The sequence below is a fragment of the Eriocheir sinensis genome, unplaced genomic scaffold, assembly GCF_024679095.1.
Source record: "Eriocheir sinensis breed Jianghai 21 unplaced genomic scaffold, ASM2467909v1 Scaffold578, whole genome shotgun sequence".
Lineage (NCBI taxonomy): Eukaryota > Metazoa > Arthropoda > Malacostraca > Decapoda > Varunidae > Eriocheir > Eriocheir sinensis.
The window spans coordinates 3,694-16,137 of NW_026111918.1; the positions used below are offsets into that span (position 1 = coordinate 3,694).

The 12,444-nt window shown below is 41.8% G+C and overlaps 1 protein-coding gene and 2 long non-coding RNA genes across 3 annotated transcripts; 2 read left to right on the forward strand and 1 right to left on the reverse strand.

The window, feature by feature from the left end:
- Positions 1–538: 538 nt before the first annotated feature.
- Positions 539–2,562, reverse strand: LOC126993182 (uncharacterized). Its single transcript, XR_007747494.1, has 3 exons — positions 2,398–2,562; positions 1,127–1,790; positions 539–595 (listed from the first exon to the last, which is right to left on the reverse strand). It is a non-coding gene; the product is annotated as an uncharacterized LOC126993182 (long non-coding RNA).
- A 4,753-nt stretch (positions 2,563–7,315) lies between these two features.
- Positions 7,316–8,702, forward strand: LOC126993186 (uncharacterized). Its single transcript, XR_007747495.1, has 4 exons — positions 7,316–7,574; positions 7,920–8,015; positions 8,220–8,427; positions 8,568–8,702. It is a non-coding gene; the product is annotated as an uncharacterized LOC126993186 (long non-coding RNA).
- Positions 8,703–10,149: 1,447 nt separating this feature from the next.
- On the forward strand, positions 10,150–11,779 carry LOC126993185 (uncharacterized). The gene is made up of 4 exons (XM_050852047.1): positions 10,150–10,311; positions 10,505–10,662; positions 10,763–11,023; positions 11,142–11,779. The coding sequence occupies exons 2-4, from the start codon at positions 10,530–10,532 to the stop codon at positions 11,618–11,620; spliced, it is 873 nt and encodes a 290-aa protein (XP_050708004.1). The 5' UTR covers positions 10,150–10,311; positions 10,505–10,529; the 3' UTR covers positions 11,621–11,779.
- The last annotated feature ends 665 nt before the right edge of the window (positions 11,780–12,444 follow it).

The window sequence follows — 12,444 nt, forward strand, 5'->3', positions numbered from 1 at the left end:
CGTACACACGCTGACCACTCGGCCACCGGTGCACCATACGCAATCTGCAGGTGTAAGCTGATATTAATTAGATATTAATAATAATTAACAAATTCAGATCAAGAAAGATGAGCATGTGGTCATTATGGTTTCTTGTTTTATTCTTATGCTCCAACTGTGAGTTCTGCACATTTACATATGAAAGCAATCCATTAATAACTGCAAGGTCTACATATATGCCTACCTATACTCAGGAAAAGAAGTTTCTAATAATTTCCTGCCTGACAACTTGACCAGGAACCTGTCTGTTGTCTCTCACAGGCTGAACTGGTACTTCTTCTTCTTGCACAAGATCACCAACATAGGGAATGCGACGATCCACACAGTAGTTGTGCAGGAGCATGCAAGAAGTCGCAATCTTCATTGTCTTCTCGGGGTCGTACTGCAAACTTCCTCCTGACTCGTGAAGGCACCTGAACCTTGACTTGAGGATCCCAAACGTCCGCTCAACAATGCATCTTGTCCTTCGATGGCTCTGGTTGTAGCGTTCCTCCCCAGGTGTTGTCGGGTACAACTGGGGTCATCAGGAATGGCTCCAGAGGATACCCACTGTCTCCTGTGAAATGGAAAATTCATTAATTCATTATTCATTTACGTAGGAACAATTTGAGTATGGGTAGCTGTGCCTTGGTGTTGTCAATAATGCTAAAAAATTGCAGTGATATTTTCTTACTTTTGTACTGATGGTAACCCAACTGTGGCTGGCTGCTTGTAATCACTAAGAAAGTTGTTGAACTGCCAGACCCTCATAATAATACCATTTACTGTTGACATCATGTATAGACGAGCTTGATGAGTAACATGATGTGGCATTGACAATGTAGTGTTATGTGAGACAGTCTTTCCACTACGAAATGCATGAAAACTATGTTAAAATTTTTAATGTCATATGCAGTTCTACTAAGAGTTTTGTTATCATAACAATATGACATGTCTAGAAGGTTAACATTCATTAACATGTAATCACAAGATATAATATACAATTATGAGGTTTCTTCTATGCAGGCAAAAATCTGAACATGTAGGCATGTGGTACGAAAGTACAGGTAATTTGATAGAATTACATGGAATATATAAGGAAACATACCTATTAAAAGAGCATCTCCAAAATGACCAGCAAGGAACCGCTGCTTAAGGGCACAGTGTCTCCATATAAAGGAATCATGTGTGCTCCCTGGGTAACTGGTGTCGTAGCTGATGATCTTGTTGTTGGTGTCACCCACAGCCTGTATATTTAGGGAGTGGAATTGTTTCCGGTTGACATAAATCTCTTCATTTTCCTCTGGGGCCTTGATGCGAATGTGGGTTCCATCAATGGCACCTATCACTCTTGGAAAGTTACCAGTGCGTCTGAAGTCCTGCATAGCTCTGTTGATATCTATTGCTGTGGTTGGCATCTTTATCTCTTGACTGGCCTTTACACAAAGTACTTGAGTTACTTTGTCAATGGCCCTACTAACACTTGATTGGTCCATTCCAACAGTGTCTCCAATAACAGTTTGGAAGCTGCCACTTGCAAAAAACCTTAGTGCAGCCAGAACCTGGGTGTGAGTTGGGAGTGCATGTGCCCTCCTGGTTCTCCTTTCCAGGTGGGGACGCAGCTCATCACAGAGCCTGATGATTTCTTGACGGGGAAATCTATACACCCGCAACAGATGTTCATCACTAACGTGTAGTGGGTCAAGTGGGTCCCGATATCTCCTTTCTCTGCGCAGTCTGCGATTGAAAACGTATACCGCAACATACTCCATCTGTGAAACACAGAAATAACCACATTACTAGAATTAAGTAGAACAACACCCTGCCCTTCCCAGCCCCAGTGACTCTTGCTACGCTCAAACAACGCTATTCATATGCATGGAAGCTTTAAGAACTCCATGGGATTAAGAAATATTGATGAAAACAACCCACATCACTGCCTCATGAGCCCAACCTTATTTCTCCATAACCAGCCCACGTATCATCGTAATTGTCCTTCATGTGACTCTTGCTACGCTCAAACAACAATATTCATATGCATGGAAGCTTTAAGAACTCCATGGGATTAAGAAATATTGATAAAAACAACCCACATCACTGCCTCATGAGCCCAACCTTATTTCTCCATAACCAGCCCACATATCATCATAATTGTCCTTCATGTGACTCTTGCTACGCTCAAACAACAATATTCATATGCATGGAAGCTTTAAGAACTCCATGGGATTAAGAAATATTGATAAAAACAACCCACATCACTGCCTCATGAGCCCAACCTTATTTCTCCATAACCAGCCCACATATCATCGTAATTGTCCTTCATGTGACTCTTGCCACCTTAATGTAAAGCTATACAAAGGTAGGAGCTCAAACACGTACCTTATATTGTGTATAGAGGTGGAGATGTGGATGAGGCGGAAACACTTCTTCAATGGCGACGGGTTAGGACGGAAACTGGTCGGATCTAGCCCCGCTCCCGAGCAGTCAGGCTGAGGGGCACAAGATGGCGTCTAGGACGTTTTTTGAACATCGCACGGGGCAGCACTTGCGACCACAATGGCGGATTTAGGACCAAATGTTGAGATACGACCGTTTGAGCATCCGCCGCCAGCAGTGTTATCATTAGGTAAGGTTGGAGGCATTTGATAAGCTGTGTGTTGTCTTGATCTTGACAAGTAATGCACAGGGCACCAGTACAGGTGCATAACACGGATATTTGTGTTGGCTGCTGGGGGAACCGGGGTGCCGAGTGTGAAGGGAAGGGAATTTAATAGGTGTACTACTAGTTAGTCTTGGTGTGTTGTGACAAGTGCGTGTCTATTTGTTTTCTGAATGAGTCTATTGTACCGCAGTCTAAAATCTGTAGGGGGAGGCTGTTCCAGTCACGTGTGGTGCGTGGAAAGTATGAGTCCGTACATGTGTCAGTGTTTGTGTGATACGTTTGGTATTTTTGGCTGAGTGTGTTACGAGTACGCTGACTGTTTGCGTCCTGTAAGTATGTGTGTGGGTCAATGTTAATGTAAGTGTACATGATCTTGTACTGAATTTTAAGTGTGTGCTTGTCTGCACATGTGAAGAGGTTACATATTAATCTGTTATTTGATCCGTGTTATGATGTCTGGTGTTCAAGTTCATTGTTTATAATGAACCGAGCCACCTTGGTGTTGATTAGTGCTAACTTATAAATGTTTGTGTGTGTGTGTGTAAGGATCCCACACCGTGGAACAGCATGCTAGTGTTAGTCTCACAAGTGTGTTGTTCATCAGCGCTTATTTGTCTCTGGCCCTTAAGCCTGTGTCAAGTGAGAACCTATTACCCTGGGACACAGGCAAGTATCTAATGTCTAAGTTAAAAGAGTTTGCTTTCCCAGAAAACCCATTTATCCATCAGCCTGATAGGGTATCAGGACACCTCTTCTCCCGAAATTGATCTTTCTTTCGGCCATCTCTTTTAATTATTTTTTGGGAGCAGCGAGCAGCGGGCTTTTTTATTATTGTTTTCTTTTTTTGTGCCCTTGAGCTGCCTTTTGTTGTAAAAAAAAAAAAAAGGAAGATGAACAGGTGGTGTGCCATCTGCCTAGCCTGGGCCTATGAATTTTAGAGTAAAAGAGTCGACATTAAGATGGTACAGCAAGACACAGAAGCTAGAGGGAGTAGACTGGCATGTAGGAGACTGGGGGAGCAAGCTGATGTTTAAAGCAAGAACGAGAACCCCGTAGCTAAATGGCAGGAATAGGGAAGGGGGAAACCAGAACTGTAGCTGTAGGACAGGGGAGAAAGAATCAGTGGAACACCCAATAGAAGAATGCAGCAACTATGAGAGGCAGAGAGGGGAGTTATTAGTAGCACCAGGGAGGAGTGGGCTAAGAGGCTAGAGGAGGACAACGGGGCCATCGCACGGTACGTGTTGGATGGAGATGCAGTGCTGGGAAAAAAGGGCACAAATGCTTGAATAAGCGCACGGATAATGTCAGTAAGTTATTCCAGCAACAAACTGAAAAGTAAAGTGTGATAGTATATTGCAGTGAAGAAAAATTAAGCTACACAGCACAATTGAAAGGAAAAGTGTGAATAAACAGGAGAGACGCCCGAGAGGAGGAGGACAGGTCAAAAGAAGAAGAGGAAGAATGTTTGTTTACATATCTGCCTAAATGCGTTCCATTTACGGCGCGAAAACCCAGACATGGGTCTGGGTTTAAAGCCGAACCTGGTTCCGGGTTTTGTGTCAAATGGAAGATGCTATTAGTTGAAACCTAAGGGTTATGCTTCCCTTATGTCTCGGTGTCCGCCATTTTCTTGATTTATGCCTCACATAAGCGAAACATACTCTTTATAAGTACGGGCCCAGGGCTCTGCCTCTGCCTCGTGGTACAGCACTGCCACTCACCACAAGCCTGTCATACAGCTCCCCCACACCACACCCAACACCATCCTCGCCTCCATCCGCCGCCTCAGACTCGGGTTTGCCTGCTAAGAGGAGGTGGCAAACAAGGATAGCCCACCCTGCCCCCACTGCTGGCAAGCCACCCGGAAACCTCTGCTGCACTACATCCTGGAGTGCCCCCTCACCACCCCACTGCACCCACCCGGCCCACAGCTCCACCCTGACGATGACACGGCTCCCCAGACAGCAGCAGAGCGGGTGAGCCTCACCCATGACTCCACCCTGGCAGAGGTGGTGGCAGAATTCCTACCTCCTCGATAAACTGAAAACTGACGACATCCTCTGACGGGCCCACCAGCCCATGCCCTCCCCTAGGGAGGACAAATCAACAACAACAACATCTCTCTCTCTCTCTCTCTCTCTCTCTCTCTCTCTCTCTCTCTCTCTCTCTCTCTCTCTCATGATTCTTTTTTTTTTTTAGGAAATTCTCATTAATCATGTCTGTTTTCTAATATGTGTATTCCATATTATTTGTTACAGGAATGGGAAGGTAGCCTACCCCATCCTCACCTTCACGTGGTGCGCACCGTTGGTATACCCTGCGGGGTAGAACCAACGGGGAGGGGGGCAGTGACCATCAGCTGCTTTGTTTTAATCCTTTTAGCTTTGACAAGGAGCAAGTCTCCATAACACCACATTGGACTGGCCACCCATTGGTGGCCTCTAATACTTTTATCGAGTTTTTAGAGGCAGGAGCGATGGCCAGTGGGCGGCAGAAGAGAAAGGAATGTATGAGACTGGTGTCTATTAATGTGAATGGTTTAGGTAGTGAGGAAAAGAGGAGTGATGATTGAAAATTTTGTAAATGGTAGAGTGGATGTGTTGGGAGTGAAACACATATTCGAGGAAATGGTGTGGGTGATGGTAGAGAGGGTACGTGGGAGGGTGTCCCTGGGGGGGATGTATGGACGGGGATAGATGAGAAGTATAGAGGCAGGAGTAAGGAAGGATGTGCTATTGTGATGTCTGAAAGAGTGTGGAATGTTGTGACTGATTATGGTTGGAAGGGATCAAGAATTGTGTGGGTGAAAGGAAAAGTATGTTTAGGTAAGTATGCATGGGCGTGTATTTATGCACCAGTAAATGTGAAGAGTAAAAAAAGGACTGAGAGAAAGGGAAGCTTTTTGGGAGGAAGTGAATGCATGTTTGAAGAGTTTTGAGAAAGAAAGGAAACTTATTATGATGGGAGATATGAATGCTAAAGTGGGTGATGAATGTGTGATGGATGTGGTGGGAAAATGGGGGCTACCTGGGAAGAATGAAAATGGAGAGTGCCTGGTGGATGTCTGTGCTGAGAGTGTTCCTAGCGAACACGTTCTTTCAGCACAAGAATATCCAGCGATACACATGGAGGAGGGGAGAAGATAATGAGCAAAAGGGATTGATTGATTATGTGGCAGTAGATGAAAGGCTTAGAAAATAAATTTGTGACGCAAAGGTAGTAAGATAAATGTTCGATGGATCTGATCATCTTGCAGTGCTGGCAAAGTTAAAGATGAAAGAAAAGTGGGTGTTTGAAAAGAAAGGTGAAATAAAAAAGGAAATACTGAAGATAGAAGAATTACAGGAAAAATAAATAAAAGATGAGTATAACCGTGAAATGGCAGAGGCCTTAAGTGAAAAATGGGAAAGTGTAAAAGATAATACAAATATTGAAAAAGTTTTTGGAACATTTAAAGAAATAATGGTAACTACAACAAAAAAAGTGTTAGGGATGAAAGTGGTGAGAGATGGAAAAAGAAAAGGAAATTCATGGTGGACAGAAGAGATAAGGAGGACAGTAAAAGAGAAAAGGGAACTTTTTAATAAAACTCAAGAAAGAAATGTGTTTGAACAAGTAAAAAGGGAAAGGAAAAAGAAATACAGAGAATGCAAAATGAAATTAAAACAAGCAATAGAAGAAAGTAAGAAGAGAGTTGATGAAGACTTTGGAAAATGACGAAGTGAAAAATATAAAGGGAACAGGAAATCATATTGGAAAGAAGTAAAAAACGAAAGAAATGCAGAAAATATCTCCTCAAGTAAAATAAATGAAGTTATGGATGAAAATGGAAAGATGTTGAAAGACGGGGAAGCTGTGAAAGAGAGATGGAGAGAATATTTAAAAAAACTTAATGAATTTTGAGGGTGGACGTCCAGCAGCTGTAACAGCAGCAGTTTTGAGTGGAGGTAGAGGAGGAGTATATAAAGAAAAAAGTATAACCACAGATATATATTAGCTTCGCTAGATTGGACATCACGTGACCGCGGGCGAGATTCACTGGCGCCATTTTGAAAGGTTGCGCCAGTCATCAGCTGTATGGGGAAAGCATGGGGAAAACGCGGAAAGAAGAAACAAAAGGCACCCAGTGCTTTGTAATTAACTGCAAGAACTACAAAAATAAAGTTACGAAGAGTAGAGGAATCTCATTTCATAAGTAAGTCAATTTTGGTCACAGTTTTATATGATAATACCCGAAAATCGAGTGTAAAACAGAGAACACTCCCACTCCCAGCCCTTTGTTCAGAGAGTTTGTGGAATGTTGATCTCTCTGATAGGGTGAAGTAGGTGGATAATAAGATTTGCTGTTATATTCTTTCTGCTGTGAGTACTTAATAACCACTCTGGAGTGCATATAATGGTCTTGTAGGACCAATGTAATACTAAAAATCGATACGGAAATGTGTTTGGATACGATAGGTTAAGACAGGTTAGACTAGGTTAGATCAGGTTAGGTTAGGATTGGTTAGTTTAGGTTAGGATAGACTGGTTTAGGTAAGAATTGGATAGTTTAGGATATATTAGGATTGGTTATGTTAGGGTAGATTTGGTTAGATTGGTAGACCTAATGGTCAGCCACTGGAGGAGGTTTTATAAGTGGGAACTTTTCTGTAGTTTTAGCAAATTACCAAATAAATGTTCAACTTTCTGTTGCAGGTTTCCTGATAAATCAAAGCAGAGAGACCTTTACCTGGAGTGGGTCAGGCTATGTAGACGGACAGTGGACCCCAGTAATACTGCTCTCGTATGCAGTGCTCACTTTCGTCCAAGTATGGTAAATACTACCATGCATCATGCACAGCTACGTGAGGGAGCAATTCCAGAATTGGTTGATCTACCAAGCCACTTGCAGGTAGGCCTATTACAAAATACTGTAATGTCTATATCAGTATGAGAAGATTGCTAGATGCTTGATAATAAAACCCACATGGTAGAAACTAATGTATTTGGGAGACACGACAGTTTTGACATTTACTAGAGTGTCAAACTGTCGTGTCTCCCAAATACACATTAGTTTCTAGTTTTCACCATGTGGGTTTTATTATCAAGCATCTATATCAGTATATTGCTGTCCTATATGTAGCATGTTGTAAATAGGTATGAAGCATGACAAATTACCTCATTAATTTTTATGGGAAGCTACAGTATGGTCATTGGTAGTAATTATCTGTATTTTCTTTGCATTGTACTGTAATAGGTATCTACAAGGACCAGGTCAACTGTCACAAGTACAAGTGCAGACTTACCAGTGCCCATGCCTCAACCTGGGCCTTCTACGGAACAAATGCATACGGTAACTGAATTACTATTTCCATGTAAATTGAGACACTGTTGCTTTGGGAAAATGGGAGTTTGGTGAGAGAATGATAGCTATAGGCTGTACAGTAGAATAGGCCTATAGTATAGACCATGAAATTGCCATATGAATACAGATGCATTTACCATACTTCAGTGAATAGAGAATGCCACAACTAACGAGATTATTTCACTATTCTAGGAGCACGCATATCCATTACCAGCTGAAGTTACACCTGACAGTAGGATTTCTGAGCTGGGAACCCAGGTGGAATCATTACGTAGAAAGCTCAAGAACACAAAGGCCAGAGAGAAGAGGGCAAAAGAAACGACCCAATCATTGCTGAAGGAGTTGGAAGAAAAAAATCTGATAAATGCAGAGCTTGAGGTTCGCCTGGAATCTTACAAAGGTTAGCATTGTTGTAGTCTAATGTTGCCTGCTGGTTGCTATCTTCAGTAAATCACTCGAATACTGTACTATGCTGTAGGCTACATGGATGATTCATAATCTTCAACCGGTAGATCCTCAACTGCTTTTTGTCATTTGCAGACATACCATGTGACCTCTTCCAAAAACCAACAAAGGAGTATAGTGCTGCACAGAAAAACTTTGCCCTAACATTACACCTCTACTCAAGCAAGGCGTACAGGTACACCAGAGAGACGAAGGGAATCAACCTTCCTGAGCTGCGTACGTTACGCAGGTAATTAGTATTCTAAAACTATAGTTTGTTAGTCCTACTTTATTGTTTAGAGATCAGTAAATTGCTTTTTTTTTTATACAAATTTCAATACATGTTGGCAAAAAAACAATTACATTAAGGAAATGTTGCCTCATGAATGATTCAACTAACTGCTTCACTTCCTTTTAAATAATTGAAGGATTTTTAAGGAGAACTTTGGATATGTGAACTTTGTCAATTTCATGGCTATTTCTTCAGGTGGCTTGAGAAGTATGATGCCCAACCTGGTTTGAATGGGCTTATGATGAACTCCCTGGCAGCAAAGGCTAAAGAAAATCCCGCAGACTACACGCTGTATGTATAATATTTGGCATTCTTGTATATTTCAGTTTGAATTCATTGTTTTGGTTGCATTTTTAGTTTATTACTAACTTTTTAATTTACTTTTGTCCTAACAGCAGTTAGCTACCAGAGATTCGTTGGATTTGCCTTGCCAGAGAAATTCCCAGATTGGCTATTACATTTATCATTTAGGTATTCAGATACAGGTATTGCTATGATACATAATATAGGCCTATACTGGTTAGGCTACTAAGTGGTTCACTTCCAGCTTGTATATTCGGTATGATTTTTCAGGTGCAGCATGATGTTGGATGGCATGAGCATCAAGCAAAAGATGGAATATGATGCTAAGACAAACAAGACTGTTGGATTTGTTGATTTGGGAGCTGGTTCAGTGGAAGATGTGGAGGCTAAAGAAGCACTAGTAGTCATGCTCGTTGGCTTGAAAGCTAATTGGAAGTGTGCAATTGCATACTACTTCACCAAAGGACTGTCCTCTGAACAACAAACAGAACTTGTAAAGCACTGTCTGGATGCATGCCATGAAGCTAATCTCAGAGTGTGCTCACTCACCATGGATGGCCACAGTACAAACAAGGGTATGGCTAAGCTGCTGGGTTGCAGACTGAAGCTTGCGTCATCATTTTGTCCTTCATTTGACTACAATGGTCATAAGATACACCTGTATTTTGATGCTTGCCATATGGTCAAACTAGTACGAAACACTCTAGAAGCGTACAGTGTCATTGTGGGGCCATCAGGACGGATTGTGTGGCAGTTCATCAAAGATTTACACACAACACAGGAAGACATTGGTTTGCGTCTTGGGAACAAGCTGACTCCAGACCATATTGACTTCAAGAACAAGAAGATGAAAGTCAAGCTGGCAGTCCAAGTGCTCTCATCGTCTGTGGCATCAGCATTGGAATTTCTCCAATTAACTGGAATGTATTCCTTCTCGAATGCTGGCCCAACAGTGGAATTCATACGGATTATTCATTTTATTTGTCATGAAGCATGTGAGTGAAGAGTGCAATATTAAAAAAAAAAAAATAAAAAAAAAAAAAATCACAAGGGTTATTTGATAATTTTTCAGAGGATTGACCGCCTGTTTGATGTTCTTAATAGTCGCTCACCATACGGCAAGGGAACAAAACAGCCAATCAGGACGGAGAACTGGGCTGAAATCAAGACGTTCCTGCTTGAAACAAAGGACTACTTGACAGCCTTGAAGACTGTGGAAGGGATACCTTTGCATACTTCAGTCAGGTAATGGGTGTCTGGTGATAATTGATATCACAAGTCAATGATTAATGTCATATCGCTGCTAGTAAACCACTGATACTTAGCCTACCATATCCATAGTGTATCACCCTTTCCCTTTATATGCCAACTTGAGCTATACAGTTGTGCTGATACTCTTTCTACAGGTACTTGTAAAAGTAATTTTTATATTTTCCAGAGGAACCTGTATCGTAGGACTATGCATGGACATCGTAAGCACCATAGCTATAGTAGAAGAGCTCATGCTTCCCAAGGTGCATGGTTTCAACTACTTCTTGACCTATCGAACAAGTCAAGATCACCTTGAACTTTTCTTCTGCGCTGTCAGGCAATGTGGTAGGTATCTTTCTTATTTATTATTTTCATCACTGATGTTACTTGTAAAATTTCTTTTTTGAGAAATTCTTTTAATCTGTTGTAATTTGTGATTTTGTAGGTGGATCTTCAAACAACCCCACAGCAGGACAGTTCACAAGCATCTTCAGGCGACTTCTGGCCCGTACCGGCCGTTTGCTTGGATCCGCGGAAGCAAATGTGAAGAGACTAGATGACACAGCCCTATTGGATGGTACAACATCAACCTATGTTCCTCCGCATGACACCAATGCTGCTGAGATCACCCGGGAAGAACATAACTATGCAGCCCTGCACAAGAATATGGGCATCCTGGTTGAGAACATTGTGGTGTACATTGCTGGTGAGTCTTTATGTTAAGAAAATAGCTTCAAATGTTGATTATTAGCACAATTCGCCATGTTGTATTAAAAATGCCATTTTTCTTTTAGTAAAACATGTGTTTCTTGCAATACTTTCAGGATGGGTGATAAAGAAGGCTATTGATCAACTCCGCTGCGAAGACTGCAGAATCAGCCTAGTATCTGACACCTCTTCTGAGTCTTCAGTACACTACCAGGCAGCATTGAAGTTCCTCAGCATGAAGAACTGGAGCAGCAAGCTACATGTACCATCGGATGGTGTCATCGCAATTCTCCTTAAGGCCGAGCAGCACCTGAGAGACCTATCCAGTATGAAGTATGTAAACCCAAAGATCAGCCTGGTGCGACTGCAGTATCTTGTATTACGAGATGTTGACCCTGATGTCCTGTGTTTGCACTCGCATGTTATGGATACAGCACAAGGAATAGACAACCACAGTTATGACTTGGTCCGTTTGCTGGTCAAGATCTACTTCAATGTGAGGTACTATCATGTGGCTAGGCTACACACACAAAAGTTCCAGGCCAGGAGTGTGCGACAGAAACTAAACAAGTTGGTGTTGTTTAAGGGACAGTAAAATGTGTGAGGGCAAGTCAAGCAATGGGAATGAATATTATATTATTTTATACCTGCCTAAATTTTTGGTGACCACCTCTTTTTTATGTAGCCTAAAATATGTAAAATAAAGTATACAATTACAAAACAGTCGTTGTCTTTGAAAGCCTACACATACAGTAGGCCTACAGTCTATCCTCATAATATAAATAAAAAAAAAAAAAAAAAAAATTGAGCAAAATAGAAAAAATGAGCCATTCACAAGAGTTTCTTTGGAACTCCTTGCCCTGGCCTTCATATTCAAACCCTGCATATGTGCATATGTCCAAATGATAGTTGCCATTTGTTAGATATCCAGATAGAACTCTCTTTCCTGATTGTGTCGGTTTTTACATTTTTGAAATCGGACCAGAATTAAGGTTTTGGGAGCTGTTTTTAGTGCGCTCCTTACCATGTTTGCATGTTAATATTCTGGTGGTGCAATCTTTCAAAATGGCGCCAAGCCCGCTCGCGGCGCGCAATGTAAACAAAATAGGCGTGTCCAATCTAGGTAATACAGATCTGTGAGTATAACATATAAAGAAGTAAATCAGGCAATAAAAAGATAAAAAAAATGGAAAGCTAGCAGGAATTGATGGAATCACAGCAGAAATGCTGAAGTGTGGAGGAGATGAAGTCGTGAAATGGATGGTCAAGATATGTGAAGTAGCATGGACGGGGGGGGCAGCAGACTGGACGAAAGCCGTCATTGTCCCAGTTTACAAGGGGAAGGGCGGGAGAGGGGAATGTGGGAGCTATAGAAGTATAAGTCTCCTGAGTATACCCGGAAAGGTATATAGAAAAGTC